Genomic DNA, 13,463 nt, shown 5'->3' on the forward strand with positions numbered 1-13,463 from the left:
TGCTTACGCCTACTATCACGACTCGATGCCCCCATTCTCCCGAGTTCCTCTCCTTTACTCTTTCTTTTTTGGCCGTTTTCGAGTGTCTCTTGAAGAGCTACTCTTTTGATTCCAGCATCAGCCCTTTTCTTGTGTTTTCTTCGCTTCTCGATCCCCCTGACTATTCATATGTCTTTTATTCCTTGCCATGCCAGACTCTCGGCTTTGGATTCGGTTTGAAAATCCGTCCGTCTTCATTCATTCTCTACACTTCTCTTATCCTTCCTGTTGTCTAATATCACGTTATGATGAACGGACTGAACGTCTTGATTCTTGCCTTTGTGAGATAAACCTTGGCTCGATAGCATAGAATTCATTTCTAGCGACTCAAGCTTCCCAGAATGCCTGGCAGGAACCTGTCCAGGCATGCAACTAGATTCCAAACATATTGCCAAGGCACAAGTAGACTAAACATGAGACCTGTAGTGTGGTCTTAGCCTTTGTAGTATTGCATGTTTTGATCTATAGACAACGATTTATAGTTCTAAAAATAAATCCATTTTGACCAATAACAGGCATGATATGTACTCCCAATAAAAAAACCCCGGACCCATAAAGAAACTTTGTCGTTATCCAAAAAAAAATTTAGCACTGAATCTCACTTTCCTTCCACCCATCACCATCCTCGTCTGGACCGGCAGACGCAGCAGAGATCCCCTCACCCGCACGTCCAGTGCCAACATTCTTTTTCTCTCCACCACCGACAATACGACCGCCCTGCGCCCGCTTCACACGGCACCAAAGCCCAACATCCTTATCCAGAATAAAGGTCCAAATAACCCACACCCAGCTCCGATGACATGGCAAAGGATCATAAAACTCCGACGCAATCTCCTTCAACTTATGCAGTCTTGTCCAGGGAATCGCAGGGAAATCGTGGTGCTCGTTATGCAAACCCACATTATAGGTAAGGATATTCAATGGTCCGTAGTAAGAGTATGTCTCCGGAGGAGCGAGGTCATCCAGTGGCGAAGGTTTTGTGCTCTTAGTAGCTGGTTTGGTTCGTAGCTCGGACAGGGACTCTGTGCCGCCGGTTTTCACCCGGGAGAAGAAGTAGTGCTCTGCGATGAAGTGGCCGGCGCAAGGGTGGAGGGAGCCGGCTAGGAAGGCGGAGGCTAGGAAGTAGAAGACTGGTGTCCAGGAGCCGCTGATACGGGCAAGGAAATAGTCGAAGGAGAGCTGGACGACGAGGTTTATAAGGTGGATGTATGTGAATGGGGGACTGTAGATGAACATAGGGCGGACGGCGTAGAAGAGGATTTGGAATGTGCAGAAGAAGGTCTTGCCGAGGACTGAGTTTAAGACGAAGGCTTCGAATGCGGTGGGGAGGTCCGTGTCGAGGCCTGTTACGCCGAGAGACTTGTGGTGGGTGAGGTGGTAAGGCTGTGGTGATGTTAGCAATGCAATTGGCTTGAGGTAGTGTTCATGTTTCCTGGTGGCAACTTACCCTGAATGCAGCACTGTATGGTAGTCCGATAGGGAGATTCGCAAAGATGGCTAGCATGCGGTTGGCCAGCGGAGACCGGAATGCCAGGTTATGGGATATCTCATGGATGGCGAGGAATAGGTTCTGGTTCGACGTGGCGCCGATCACGTACGCTGTTACTAGGAACTTCCAGTCCAGCATGGAGGTATTGCGGAGGAGGTACGCGCAGGTGAGTTGGAGAGACACAACGCCGAGGACAACATATTTTGTGAGAGGCTCGGGGCCACAGAGCTTGGTAACCTATTCAAAAACAGAGGTTAGCCATGAATACCAGAAGGTTCAGTGTGGTGCCCTGGCGGAACGAAACGTAGCTTCAACCGTGGCCCGGTTTCCCGAATCCAGGAACCAGCGGTCCAGCACCACAAACCATGAATGAGCGATTGACATACCTCTGGATGGGCTTTGATAATTGCCTGCCTTCTTGATCGGTGCGGCTCTTCAGTGTAGGTCCAGAAGAACTTGTCCTCAACCATGGAGGCGTCCGGTGGTGGAATTCGTGGAGATGCGGTGTCAGCTTGGGCTTGAGACTTCTTCGCTGACACCCTGAGGTGAGGCGTAGTTTCAACGACAGACATGTTGAAAGGTATATGAGTCGAGAAGTGTCGACATGGAAAGAAATGAGGTTTAAAAAAGGCGGAAGTGGCTCGATTCCACGTGGGGCGACACGGATAACCTGGATGGTCCAATACATGTGGCTTGGCATGATCTACATTGCATTTTATTTGCTGGAGTTTTTTACAGCTTAAATTCGTTTCACTATTTTGGGGCCATTCTTTATAATACCAGCAGATCAGTAATCGTCTCCACGGCTGATGACCTCCTTGCAGTTCGGTCGGAGAAGAATAGTCTAATGGTTTTAGTTAAAGTCGATACAGATAACAGAAAAGAACTCACATGTTCATATTGGGCTGTGTAGGAGCCCTTGATATCACAGAGAGGTGGGTAATCCTGCACAATACCAGAGGAGACCAGGTTGTTCAACTAAAAATTGGGTCAGTTCGACTCGACACTTCACCGACTGTGGTAAACATACCCCGAGGAGATATTTATCCTGGCCCAAACGGTCCAAATAACGTCGGCAGAAGGGCAAGGTGCCAAAGTTCTTGTTGATCACATTCAAAAGATTCTTGGCAGACGAGAGGCGGAGGGGAACGTTAGGGGCATCTTGTGCAAGAGCATAGTGGGAGCATTCCATCTACCAAAGTCAGCTCAGTTCAACTCACTTCAACAGTCCTGAAATTACCTCTTCGCGGACGTAACCCTTGCCGGTACTTCCAAAAGTCTCAATTGCGAATGTTTCACCCTCCTCCATCTTAGTCTGATCAGTACCCTTGACAATAGGCACGCTCTTTCCTCCGTGGATAACGTGTTGCTCAATGTTGTGTCCGTTCAGGTTGCGAATACACTTGACCGGGTACATTGTACCATTGAGCTCAATTTCGTAGCTCTCCATGGCTTCCTGAATCGCAGCACCAATGTCGCTCATGCGAACATCAATACCAGCTTCCTATGACAGAATCAGCATCAAATATGGTATTCTAGGGTGGACGAACTAACCCGAATACCAGTGTTGGTGGCGTCCTTGACTGCCTCCAAAAGCGGGTCATATACAGGATCGAAAGTCATGGTGAAAGCACTGTCCACAATGCGACCATTGATGTGAGCACCGAAATCAACCTTCATCACATCGCCCTGGTTCAGGACCATCTTGTTTCCCGCATTAGGTGTATAGTGGGCGGCGCAGTGGTTAATGCTCAGACCACAAGGGAAGCCCATGCCACCCTTAAGGTTGTCACCCTCCTCAAGGCCGGGGTGGCCAGTCAAAGCGCGAACAGAGTCTTCGATGCCCTCCGCAATCTCCGTCAGGGTCTGGCCGGGTCTGATGTTCTTCTGCGCATATTGGCGAACTTGACGGTGAATCTCAGCACCTTGGCGGTACTCCTGGAGGAAGTCGTTGTTCATGCGGTCGAGGTAGCGCTTCTCTTCGTTGGTGGTACGGTAGGCATTCTCGTTCAGATATTCGCAGATCTCGCCCTCGGGGTATTGGCCGTTGGGGAAAAGGTTGGCGACAGGCACGCGAGGCGGCTCACTCTGAACCTTGGCGCCGCCCTTCTTCTTCTTCTTAGACTTGCGCTTCTTCTTCTTTTTGGCGGCTGTGGGGTGTTAGTAATTCTGGCCATTGCCCCAAATATTCGACGCGGGGAATAGGCAAGGGAGCTATATTGGAATATAGGGCGAAACACTAACCTCCAGCAGCTCCAGCATCTGCGGCGCCTTCTTCTTGTTCGTCGTCAGAGTCGTCCTCCGCTTCGGGTTGGCCGACTGCGGGGGCGTCGGCGGGGGCGCCGTTCTGGCCGTTCACTGAATTATTGTTAGTCCCGTAGCCTCAAGTTTGGAGGTAAATAGACCCACGGCTTAGCTCTTGCAGCTTTTCCGTCGCCTGAGCTGCCATGGTGTGGTATGGATTGTGGTGAAGGAGAAGAGGAAGAGAGGGGAAAGAATTCGGATATTCGGGGAAAGATTTTTGCTACGATAAGATACACTTGTATTGTATACATGAGTGGCGAGTTTCCAAAAATCACATTGGAGTCAGAAGGATCTATGGAATTTTTTTATTTTTTTTTTTAAAATGTATTCTTTTAAATTCATGCTGAATGTATTTTCTTTTCCGTTACTTCGAATCTAACTCAAGTGCTTCCCACGTTGTGGGCTTATAACCAAAGTGGAGCATCGCATTGTCATTTTAGTTGATGTTATAGATCCGATTTCTTTCATGAGTAATTCCCCCAACTTTCAGGTAGTACTATTGGCTACTAGATGTATAAAGTAAATTGCTACTGTATATTCCTAGACCTGGGATATTTTTAAAATGCCTATGACGTTAACTTAATATGGTGGCGTCAATATTTGAACTCAAGTATACCTAGGCAGCTTGGTATTATGACAAATCACCATTTTTGACTCCACGTGCAAAGCCTCAATCATTATAGATGTATTTGGGGCTCGATATTAAATTTTTAACTATTGCAGTGCTAAAGCTGACAAAGTTTGCAATGTTTTATAGCAACAAGATAAGTCTAAAGAATATGATATAAAGTCACGAGAGCCATGAATCAAGTGATACGCATGTATAATATACTATGTATCAACTTGGAAGTCATAGAGATCCTCTGAAGGCCTGAAGGGACCTCGAATTACGTTGGCCTAAACCGTACTGCCATCAACCTTGGGTATTGTGAGCATACACAATCCACATAATAGATTCACACAACACGACACGGGATCAAACGGATCAAACGAGCACCAGGTAACTTGGAACGAAGTTCATTCACTTCACCCTAGTGACCACACCCACTATTATGAATGCTATTCGCCTAGTAGGTCAAGGTGAGGAACAGGTAATATTACTGTATTTCCTTTCTCACCGGATTAGTCAAAGGGCTCCCCAGATTCGTATTTAGCGGAATCGAAGAAAAGGAAAGGAAAGGAAAAATGGAAGGAGAAGGAGAAGGAGAAGGAGAAGAGGAAGAAAGGAAAAGTCAAGTATCAGGGGTTGCGAACGTATATCCAAAAAGTCCGTGTACTCAAGTAACAGAGGGGGGTTAAGGGCTGTTATCTAATCTGATCATCAGCTCAAGAAGCTGCAACAGATTCACCTCCTCCAATTATCTATTGTAGTAGACCGAGAGAGAGAAGAATTCAAAGAGTCAATCAGATAGAGATTCCTCTGAAACATGAAACTTAACACCATGTAACATACGAAGCTCGGGTGCCTCAAGATCAAAATCAACCTTATCCGATGACGCCACCCCGGCTTTCTCACCCCAACTTCTTTCCTCTCCGCACGTCTTCCAACTCCCCTCGTTCCCCTCCCTTAGATGTAACCAACAACCAATACCTATTGAGACGGCAATGCCTCCTCCTCGATCAACCATCTTCCTCCTATCTACCCCTCACAAACCAAGCCGCGCATCCCCTCATCTCCGCACGCGCATGAGCTGCTCCCTCTTCATACAAACCATCCAGCGACCACAACCACAACCACAACCACACAACCAGCACCACCTACATGACCGACTACCCTTCCGCTCTTTCACCTCAACAGCCCGCACCCAAGCCCACGAACAAAACCACTACGAAACCCTCGGTCTACCAATAACCGCCTCCGCATCCGAGATCAAAAAGTACCGCCCTCGCCAGTCCAAACCACCAACGAGAAATACAAACTAACACCAAACCCAGAAAATTCTACGCCCTTTCCCTCCGCCACCACCCAGACCGCAACCGCTCAGACCCAGAAGCAGGCCCCCGCTTCTCCCGCATAACAGCAGCCTACAACATCCTCGGCCGCGCCTCCAAGCGCGCAATCTACGACCGCGATCACGGCTTCCACTCCGCACACCAAGGCCACCATAACGTTCCACATGGCAGCCACAGTAGCCACACCGCACACCCGAACAAAGGAGGCAGCTATGCAGGTTCAAGACCAGCGAGCGGACTGAGTAAACGACGCAGTGCATTCCAGGGCCCACCGCCTAGTTTCTATGCGCAGGGTGGGTATGGGTCTACGGGACGAACGGGTGTGGAGGGCTCGTATACTACTGGTTCTGGCGGGGATGAGTTTGGACTCGGGGGCAAGGGGAGGGGAAAGGGAGATGATCCAGAAGATCCGATGGGGTTTATTTATCGGAATCCGTTGAGCCATTTTAATGCGCAGGCGCATTATCGGACGCAGAGTGCGGAGGATAAGAGGCGGGGGGAGAGGAGGAGGAGGGCTAGGGAGGCTGCTATTAAGGATGGGGCTGTGATGGCTAGTGGGAATTTTCAGGCGAGTGAGTTCTTTATAGTTTGTGGGATTTTTGTGCTTGTTATTGCTATTGGGGGGATTTTTACGAATCCCATACCGGCTACTTCTGCGCCTAGCGAGACGGGGAGGCGGAAGGAAAGTCGGAGTTGATTGAAGGAATTGCATACTGTTATACACTGGTTGTAGGATAGATACACTAAATGAAATAAACGCTGTGTACATTGTTACAATATAGCACGTATTTTACACTTTGAAACCACACATCTACGTCTTCCAAGATCGAATCATCAAACAAAAGGAATTTAGATTTGATATACAAAGTGTGGATAGCACTGGTGTAAAGCACACTGATTATCTGGAGGGAAAAAGCCAATAGTTAATAAGCCTTTGCTCTAGGAACAAAGAATTAAGAACTTCTCTGATAGCATGACACTCTCAGGTGGGATTAAGACATTTAAGCCTCGAAGGTGAAGCTGGCGCCAACCTTGTGGGCAGCCTGGTTCAGGTTCTGGGTATCGAAAGAAGCACCGAGGCCGAGGGTAACACCGGGGCGGAGCAGGACGTTGTAAGCCAGAGCGGCAACACCACGGTCGTTGATCTTGGCCTGTAACGGAAAAGAATGATTAACATATGCTGCACGGTTAACATGGATAGAAACGCACCTTGGCGAAGGAAGAGGGGTCCAGGCGGTACTTGCTGGCAACCTCAAGACCGACAGCGTTGCCGGAGTTGGAGTCCCAGGAAGCCTTGGCACCGGCCTCGACCTGAGCGTTGACGCGGTGGTAGTAGCTGGCGGAGAAGAGAGACAGGTTGTTGCTGGCGGTAATGGCAGCGGAGTACTGGGGAACGCTGTAACCGACGGCAGCGGAGTACTTGGTGATGGCAGCCTTGTTGACGTCGTAACCACCCTCAGCACCGACGAGGAAGCCCTCGTGGCCGAGAACGGCGTCGAGGTTGGCAGTGGGGCCGTTCAGCAGGTCGAAGAAGGCACGGGCGTGCAGGTTGGGCTGCTTGAAGTACAGGTTGAGCTTAGCACCCTTGGACTGCTTAGCGGGCTGGTACTGGGTCAGGATCTCAGCCTTGAGGCCCTTGGCGATGTTGTTGTCCAGCTCGAGCTTGGTGTCGAGGGCGTTGGCGGTGGTCCAAGCCTGGGTGAGGGTGAGGCCTGTGCAGGGACGAATCATTAGCTTGATTGTATGCTTGGCAGTATTGGTTAAAGCAAAAAAAAACACCGGCGTGACGCGAAGTGGCCCGAGGTAGTTATGAAAAACGTCATGGGCCGACCTTCGCGCACGCCGGGATCGGGTGGCTTGCGGAGAGTGGGATCTTTACCGGTAGGCGCATCGACGTACTTGGCCTCAAGCTATACGGGAGCTGGTGTTAGCAATCTATTTTTGCTTTCCCCAGGAATTGATGCTTCTCCGCGGTAAAGAGAAGGCGGGAAAAAACTCACCTGGCCAGCGATGGAACCCTCGTGGGCGGACTTGCCCTTAACGGTGAAGGTGACACCGTTGGGGGCCTTGGACTTAACCTCAAGGTTGGCTAGAAGCTTGTTAGTGGATGCGATTTGCAAAGGAAAGGATCAGACGAACCCGGGCTGGCGTGGTAGAAGTCCTTGTTCAGGAGCTATTTGCGGTATCAGCTATCCATGCGGCAGTAAATATTCCAGTTCCAAGAGCATCGTACATCATTGGCCGCCTTGGCGATGTCAGAGAAAGCAGCGGGAGCAGACATGATGAATATGTGTGACAAGAGAAGTTACTTGGGGTGAAGAGGAAAGGGAGTTGGGGTGGGTTGTGATGTTGGGAGAAGGGGGAGCCACCTGAGTGTCCCGTGATTGATTGGTTGGTGCTCGGTTGCCGGGCGAATCCGCCGTAATTGGTGATTAGGTAATCCTCCAGCTCCGATCCTAGAACTTTGAATTTACGGGGGAAAATGAAGAGTTGTCAAAGGGTATATACATCCAATTCTATATGGAATATCTAAATAAAAACCGGTGAAATCTTCACTTTTTATAAGAGAAACAACTCCTTTACGAATCAATGTGAGTGTACTTCTGGTTGTGGGTGGCGATCGATCTATAAGAGCGGGTTAGTATTCAACCACATCACATCATTTCTCCACGATTTCTGCTTACCGGCCGCTAGGATCGCTCTGCTTGGACCAGGTAGGGGTCCATCGCTCAACGGTGCCGGCACAGTAAGGCGGGAACTGCTCATCGAACATGGTACGGTACCAGTAACTAGAAAAATGATGTTAGTCGATTTTCTAATATAGGAGAGAACAGGCGGGGCAACATACGCCTCCTTGGTGTCGGGAATATCGGTACCCCACTCGGGCTTGGGGTTCGCCATCATCTCGTCAGTGACATGCAGCTCGGCGGTGTCCTTCAGACCGTCGATCCATCCGTATCCAACACCGTCAGAGAATTGCTCCTTCTGGCGCCACAGGATCTTGTCGGGGAGGTAAGGGGTGTTATCGGGCTCATCAGTGGTGTCAAAGGCCTTGCGCAGAATGTACTTCTCGATGTGGCCCTCGGTGATCATCTTGTCCTTAGGGTCCACGGCCATGGAGGCCTCCAGGAACTCCTTGTCGAGGAAAGGCACACGAGCCTCCAGACCCCAGGCAGAGGTCGACTTGTTGGCACGCAGGCAGTCAGCCAAGTGCAGGTTCTTGACACGGCGAACAGTCTCCTTGTGGAACTCCTCGCGGTTGGGGGCGGCGTGGAAGTAGAGGTAGCCACCGAAGATCTCGTCACTACCCTCACCACTCAGAACCATCTTGACGCCCATAGCCTTAATCTTACGGGACAGCAGGTACATGGGAGTCGAGGCACGAATGGTGGTCACATCGTAGGTCTCGAGGTGGTAGATAACATCAGCAAGGGCGTTCAGACCATCCTCGATAGTGAAAGTGAAGGCGTGGTGCTTGGTGCCCAGGAACTTGGCAACCTCCAGGGCAGCCTCAGTGTCAGGAGCACCGGGCAGACCAATGGAGAAAGAGTGGAGCTGCTGGAAAGTGGTGACAGTGGACAGGTCGTTCTCATCGTCGATACCGACCAAATCCGAGGTAGTAGCCCCAGACTTTATGGCGGCGCGGGCAGCGTCCTGCATGCGGATAGTCTCACGCTGAGCAATAGAAGCCACCAGACTGGAGTCGAGACCACCGGACAGCAGGACACCGTAGGGAACCTCAGCCATCAGGCGCTTGCGGACGGACTTCTCCAGAGTGTGACGGATGACCTTCAGGTCAACGGGGGTGGAGGGGACGTTGGTGGGGTCCCACCACTTAGGCTCGAAGTAGCGAGTCATCTTGTCGGTGCTAGAATCATAGACGTGACCGGGAGGGAAAGCGATAATGTCGTCGCAGACCGGGTGCAGAGACTTAAGCTCGGAGGCGAAGTAGACAGCACCGGGGGTGGAAGAAGAGCGACCGAGGTAGAAACTGGTGATACCAATGGGGTCACGGGCAGCAACAACGCGGTCAAGCTTCTTGTCCCAGAGAACCCAGGAGAACATGCCGTCAAGGTGCTTGGGGGCATCGAGACCGTGCTCCATGTACTGAAAGACTATCAGTCATTATTCTTGCAGGTCCAAGGATTTCCAGTCACATACCAAGGGAATGATGACCTCACAGTCAGAGTGAGTCTTGAAGTTGTACTTGGTCTTCAGGGCTTTCCGCAGGATGCGGTGGTTGTAGATCTCACCGTTGACGGCAAGGGCAAGGGTCTCATCATCGTTGACAAGGGGCTGAGCACCGGAGTCTGAGTAGAATATGAGCAAATGAACTGCGAGAAGACCATGCTGTTATAGAATTGCAACATACCAACACCGACGATACTCAAACGCTCGTGAGTGAGGACTAGAGAATAACCGTTAGCTCGACCAATCTAAGCATCATGGAGAACCAATGTCAATTAACTCACTGGTGTTCTCAGCGCAAAAGTTTCCGCCTGTCAAATATCCATGTCAATATCCCAACTCCAAATATGTGTTTCGAGCTTCATTCCGGTGACTCACTCCAATCGGGACCACGGTGGCGCACACTGCAAGATTCGCAATTAGTGACATTCTTCAATTGAGCAACGAAGAATAATGGATTGACTTACGCCTTGGCCATGCGCAAAGCCTGTGGCTTGAACTTTTGCACATCGGGGTGACTGTAAATGTTCGGATTAGCAATGACTCAACCCACCATCGCGTACTATTCCGGGGGAAAAGCCATAGTGGGGGGAAATAGAAAGTGGGATGGGGGTAAGTGATAACGCACTGGTGACACGCGAAGATTCCACACATGACGGGCAGATGATATTCTTGTTAAGTAGAAGATCAATTGAAGTCAAGAGAAGAAGAGAAGGAGAGATTGACTAATCTCGGAACCTGGGGGAGTTTGGATCGGGCCAAGGCGATTTTTTTTCGTTTCCGGCGAGGGGCGATGTCGGACAGTCTTTGAGTCACCGATAAGATAAAACATTGGCCACCGAAATTGCCGCTGTTATTCGGCATTTTTTAGTTTAAATTCTATTCTACCTTAATCTGTATGATTTGTTCCTTCCCCTGAGTAAATTAGGACCAAATATGTATGCTCTATGGCTGTTGGTCTAGGGTTTTCCTTTCATCCATTTGAGGTGGGGACTATTCACCCGGTGTGTGTTTAAGATCATGAGTAATATGTATGACTATGGATTTCGTTTGAAAGACACCTTAATGTTTGTACTATGTTTATTTGCTAGATCAGTTACAAGTGTAATCCACATACAAGTGTCATCATATCTAATCAATACTTTATACACATAGTGATGTCTTCTATGCCTCTCCATGCATGAGAGACATACAAAGAGCTTACCTAATCCGATTGGCGGGGCGATCTCAATCGCATTGAAGTTGAGCTGCAGATGCAGGTAGCTTGACTTCACTTCTATCCCTCCTATTTCCTTTTACTCTCTTCGTCCTCCTTGAGTGGGTTGTATTCCATAATCTCACTCTGGCCTTTATTTCTCTCTCCATCAGGCCATCTATCACCGCTTAACACAATGTCGCTTTGCCTAAATCGTCTCCAAGAAGAGCGGTATGTGCCTTTGCGAGGATAACCTAGCGCACTACGGCGCGATTTCCAAGCGTGTGCTGACAGTCTTGGCGCTTCCATAGGAAACAATGGCGTCGTGACCACCCCTTTGGCTTCGTCGCAAAGCCTTACAAGACGCCACAAGGAACCTTGGACCTGAAGCGCTGGGAATGCGCCGTGCCCGGCAAAAAAGATACCCTCTGGGAAGGTGGAGTATACAAGCTGGACGTGCTCTTTCCAGATGGTGAGTCATATTGCGCATTTCATGTTGACTCGTACGCTGATCCTGACCTTCTTTCGTCGCGCCAGAATACCCTACCAAGCCTCCCAAGTGTACGTCTTGCCACCCTTCTTATGGTCTTGATAACCCATGACTGCAACACTCCTAGAACTCGACTAATCAAGCTCATAAATCAGGCAAATTTACTCCCCCGCTTTTTCACCCGAACGTCTACCCCTCCGGCACAGTCTGCCTGTCCATCCTAAACGAGGAAGAAGCCTGGCGGCCAGCTATTACAATTCGCCAGATCCTGATCGGAATTCAGGATCTACTTAATGATCCCAACCCAGAGTCACCGGCTCAGGCTGATGCCTATAATTTGTTTAAGAAGGATCGCCCTGCATATGAGCGACGAGTCCGCCAGGTGGTGAAGGAGAACCCGCCCATGTAGGGCAACGGGCTGCGCGCATGGCTACAAACGGCGCATTTTAATTTGTTGTGACATTTTTGATTGTGCTTTCTGCGATATGGCGAGATATAGCAATCCCGCATGCATTACGTTAACTACCTCGGCGCAGGGAGCATTTCGGCTTTTCTCCCCGATCACCAGCGTGGCGTTTCTTGAGCAAATGGATGGTATTTGCAGATCACTCTAAGAGTCTAAGTCATTTGTATAAAAAAAAACCGTACTTGCGTATTACAACTCATCAAAGATGCCTCGTGGGGTTGGGGTACAACAACCGGAGCTGTACTAAGTAGTAAAGGGACAGACTATTTCGAGTCCTTTCGAGTCCTTTGTGCTCTGACAAGACAACATCAAAAGAGTGAAGATGCACAAAGGCGCATTCATCAATGTGAGATCCCCACCTTGGCTTACTCCACTCATAACTGACAACAGAGCCAGTACAGAGGTGGATCTACATACCAAAATAGTCCAAACAAAAACCATGAAAGAACCCATTATCCATGCCTAAAAACACATCAGCGGGAATTCTCCAGCTAACTTTAAAGCCATCATCCTTGTCCTTGTCCCAGGGACATGAATCAACCACTTATAAAGACCAACGTACCCAGCACAAACAACATTCAAATCCAAGAATCCCGAATCCTCATTCTCATCCCTATACAACCCAACTTGAAGAATCTAATCACTTGCCCAAAATGTGTCATGCTATAGTCTGGTACCACGTCCTCTGTCAACACTTCGATCAATCCCAATCATCCACTATCCCATGTGTATACGCCACGGCAACAGGATACGATTGTCTACCACTTTACCAGCCCGTTCTTGACTTGCCTCTTTCAGGAGAATGCTGCATCTGTAAATGCGAGCGACGTTGGCAGAACATGCAGCCTCAGCATCGGGAAACAACAGACAAGGTTCCAGTAATCGCTGACAATGATACAAAGCTTGTTCTGGAAGAAAGGGACCTGGAAGGTCGTAGTCACCCGGCAGAAGATGGGCATATGTATCTATGGATTGATGGCGCTGATCTGCTTGCTACAGGATCTCAGAATGCGTCTGATGTGGGACATGATGAATGGGATGATGAAGGGGTTGATCTAGATGGGTTGCAGGATCTTTTAGATTCGCTAGATTGTTCGGAGAGGGAGTCTTGGGATGAATCGTCCAACTCCTGTACCGAGGATGATGTCCCAGATTCGCCTACTTTGGGCGATGATATTTCTTGGTGGGGTTTTTGGCAGCGGGATCATCAGGTGAAGCATTCTATGATTCCTATTCCGGTGAGTCGGAAGGTGCTGGATCGTGTTTGGGATGCATATGAGCTGGAGTTGTTTAATCAGCTCACTTTCTGACTGTGTTATTAGCACGAGTTTGCATCATA

At 49.4% G+C, this 13,463-nt stretch overlaps 7 protein-coding genes across 7 annotated transcripts; 3 read left to right on the top strand and 4 right to left on the bottom strand.

Moving 5' to 3' along the window:
* Nucleotides 1-624: 624 nt before the first annotated feature.
* Nucleotides 625-2,100, bottom strand: N7520_010588 (sphingolipid delta(4)-desaturase family protein; the record flags this gene model as incomplete). The annotated part of the gene is made up of 3 exons (XM_057144521.1): nucleotides 625-1,422; nucleotides 1,487-1,765; nucleotides 1,915-2,100. 3 exons carry the CDS (start codon nucleotides 2,098-2,100, stop codon nucleotides 625-627), a joined length of 1,263 nt encoding a protein of 420 aa, XP_056990275.1.
* A 215-nt stretch (nucleotides 2,101-2,315) lies between these two features.
* N7520_010589 (methionine aminopeptidase 2) lies at nucleotides 2,316-3,977 on the bottom strand (the record flags this gene model as incomplete). Its single annotated transcript, XM_057144522.1, has 7 exons — nucleotides 2,316-2,372; nucleotides 2,420-2,506; nucleotides 2,559-2,720; nucleotides 2,769-3,032; nucleotides 3,083-3,678; nucleotides 3,773-3,886; nucleotides 3,938-3,977. The coding sequence occupies 7 exons, from the start codon at nucleotides 3,975-3,977 to the stop codon at nucleotides 2,316-2,318; spliced, it is 1,320 nt and encodes a 439-aa protein (XP_056990276.1).
* A 1,460-nt stretch (nucleotides 3,978-5,437) lies between these two features.
* On the top strand, nucleotides 5,438-6,482 carry N7520_010590 (uncharacterized protein; the record flags this gene model as incomplete). The annotated part of the gene is made up of 2 exons (XM_057144523.1): nucleotides 5,438-5,709; nucleotides 5,768-6,482. 2 exons carry the CDS (start codon nucleotides 5,438-5,440, stop codon nucleotides 6,480-6,482), a joined length of 987 nt encoding a protein of 328 aa, XP_056990277.1.
* A 304-nt stretch (nucleotides 6,483-6,786) lies between these two features.
* On the bottom strand, nucleotides 6,787-8,066 carry N7520_010591 (porin; the record flags this gene model as incomplete). The annotated part of the gene is made up of 6 exons (XM_057144524.1): nucleotides 6,787-6,936; nucleotides 6,995-7,497; nucleotides 7,665-7,695; nucleotides 7,786-7,874; nucleotides 7,925-7,958; nucleotides 8,019-8,066. The coding sequence occupies 6 exons, from the start codon at nucleotides 8,064-8,066 to the stop codon at nucleotides 6,787-6,789; spliced, it is 855 nt and encodes a 284-aa protein (XP_056990278.1).
* A 298-nt stretch (nucleotides 8,067-8,364) lies between these two features.
* Nucleotides 8,365-10,627, bottom strand: N7520_010592 (asparagine synthetase B; the record flags this gene model as incomplete). Its single annotated transcript, XM_057144525.1, has 8 exons — nucleotides 8,365-8,410; nucleotides 8,470-8,574; nucleotides 8,634-9,892; nucleotides 9,947-10,095; nucleotides 10,158-10,193; nucleotides 10,352-10,377; nucleotides 10,441-10,491; nucleotides 10,602-10,627. The coding sequence occupies 8 exons, from the start codon at nucleotides 10,625-10,627 to the stop codon at nucleotides 8,365-8,367; spliced, it is 1,698 nt and encodes a 565-aa protein (XP_056990279.1).
* Nucleotides 10,628-11,364: 737 nt separating this feature from the next.
* Nucleotides 11,365-12,067, top strand: N7520_010593 (E2 SUMO-conjugating protein UBC9; the record flags this gene model as incomplete). Its single annotated transcript, XM_057144526.1, has 3 exons — nucleotides 11,365-11,399; nucleotides 11,480-11,729; nucleotides 11,786-12,067. 3 exons carry the CDS (start codon nucleotides 11,365-11,367, stop codon nucleotides 12,065-12,067), a joined length of 567 nt encoding a protein of 188 aa, XP_056990280.1.
* A 710-nt stretch (nucleotides 12,068-12,777) lies between these two features.
* On the top strand, nucleotides 12,778-13,434 carry N7520_010594 (uncharacterized protein; the record flags this gene model as incomplete). The annotated part of the gene is made up of 1 exon (XM_057144527.1): nucleotides 12,778-13,434. One exon carries the CDS (start codon nucleotides 12,778-12,780, stop codon nucleotides 13,432-13,434), a length of 657 nt encoding a protein of 218 aa, XP_056990281.1.
* Nucleotides 13,435-13,463: the final 29 nt, after the last annotated feature.

The sequence above is a fragment of the Penicillium odoratum genome, assembly GCF_028828045.1.
Source record: "Penicillium odoratum strain IBT 22623 chromosome Unknown utg000008l_segment0_segment0, whole genome shotgun sequence".
NCBI lineage: Eukaryota > Fungi > Ascomycota > Eurotiomycetes > Eurotiales > Aspergillaceae > Penicillium > Penicillium odoratum.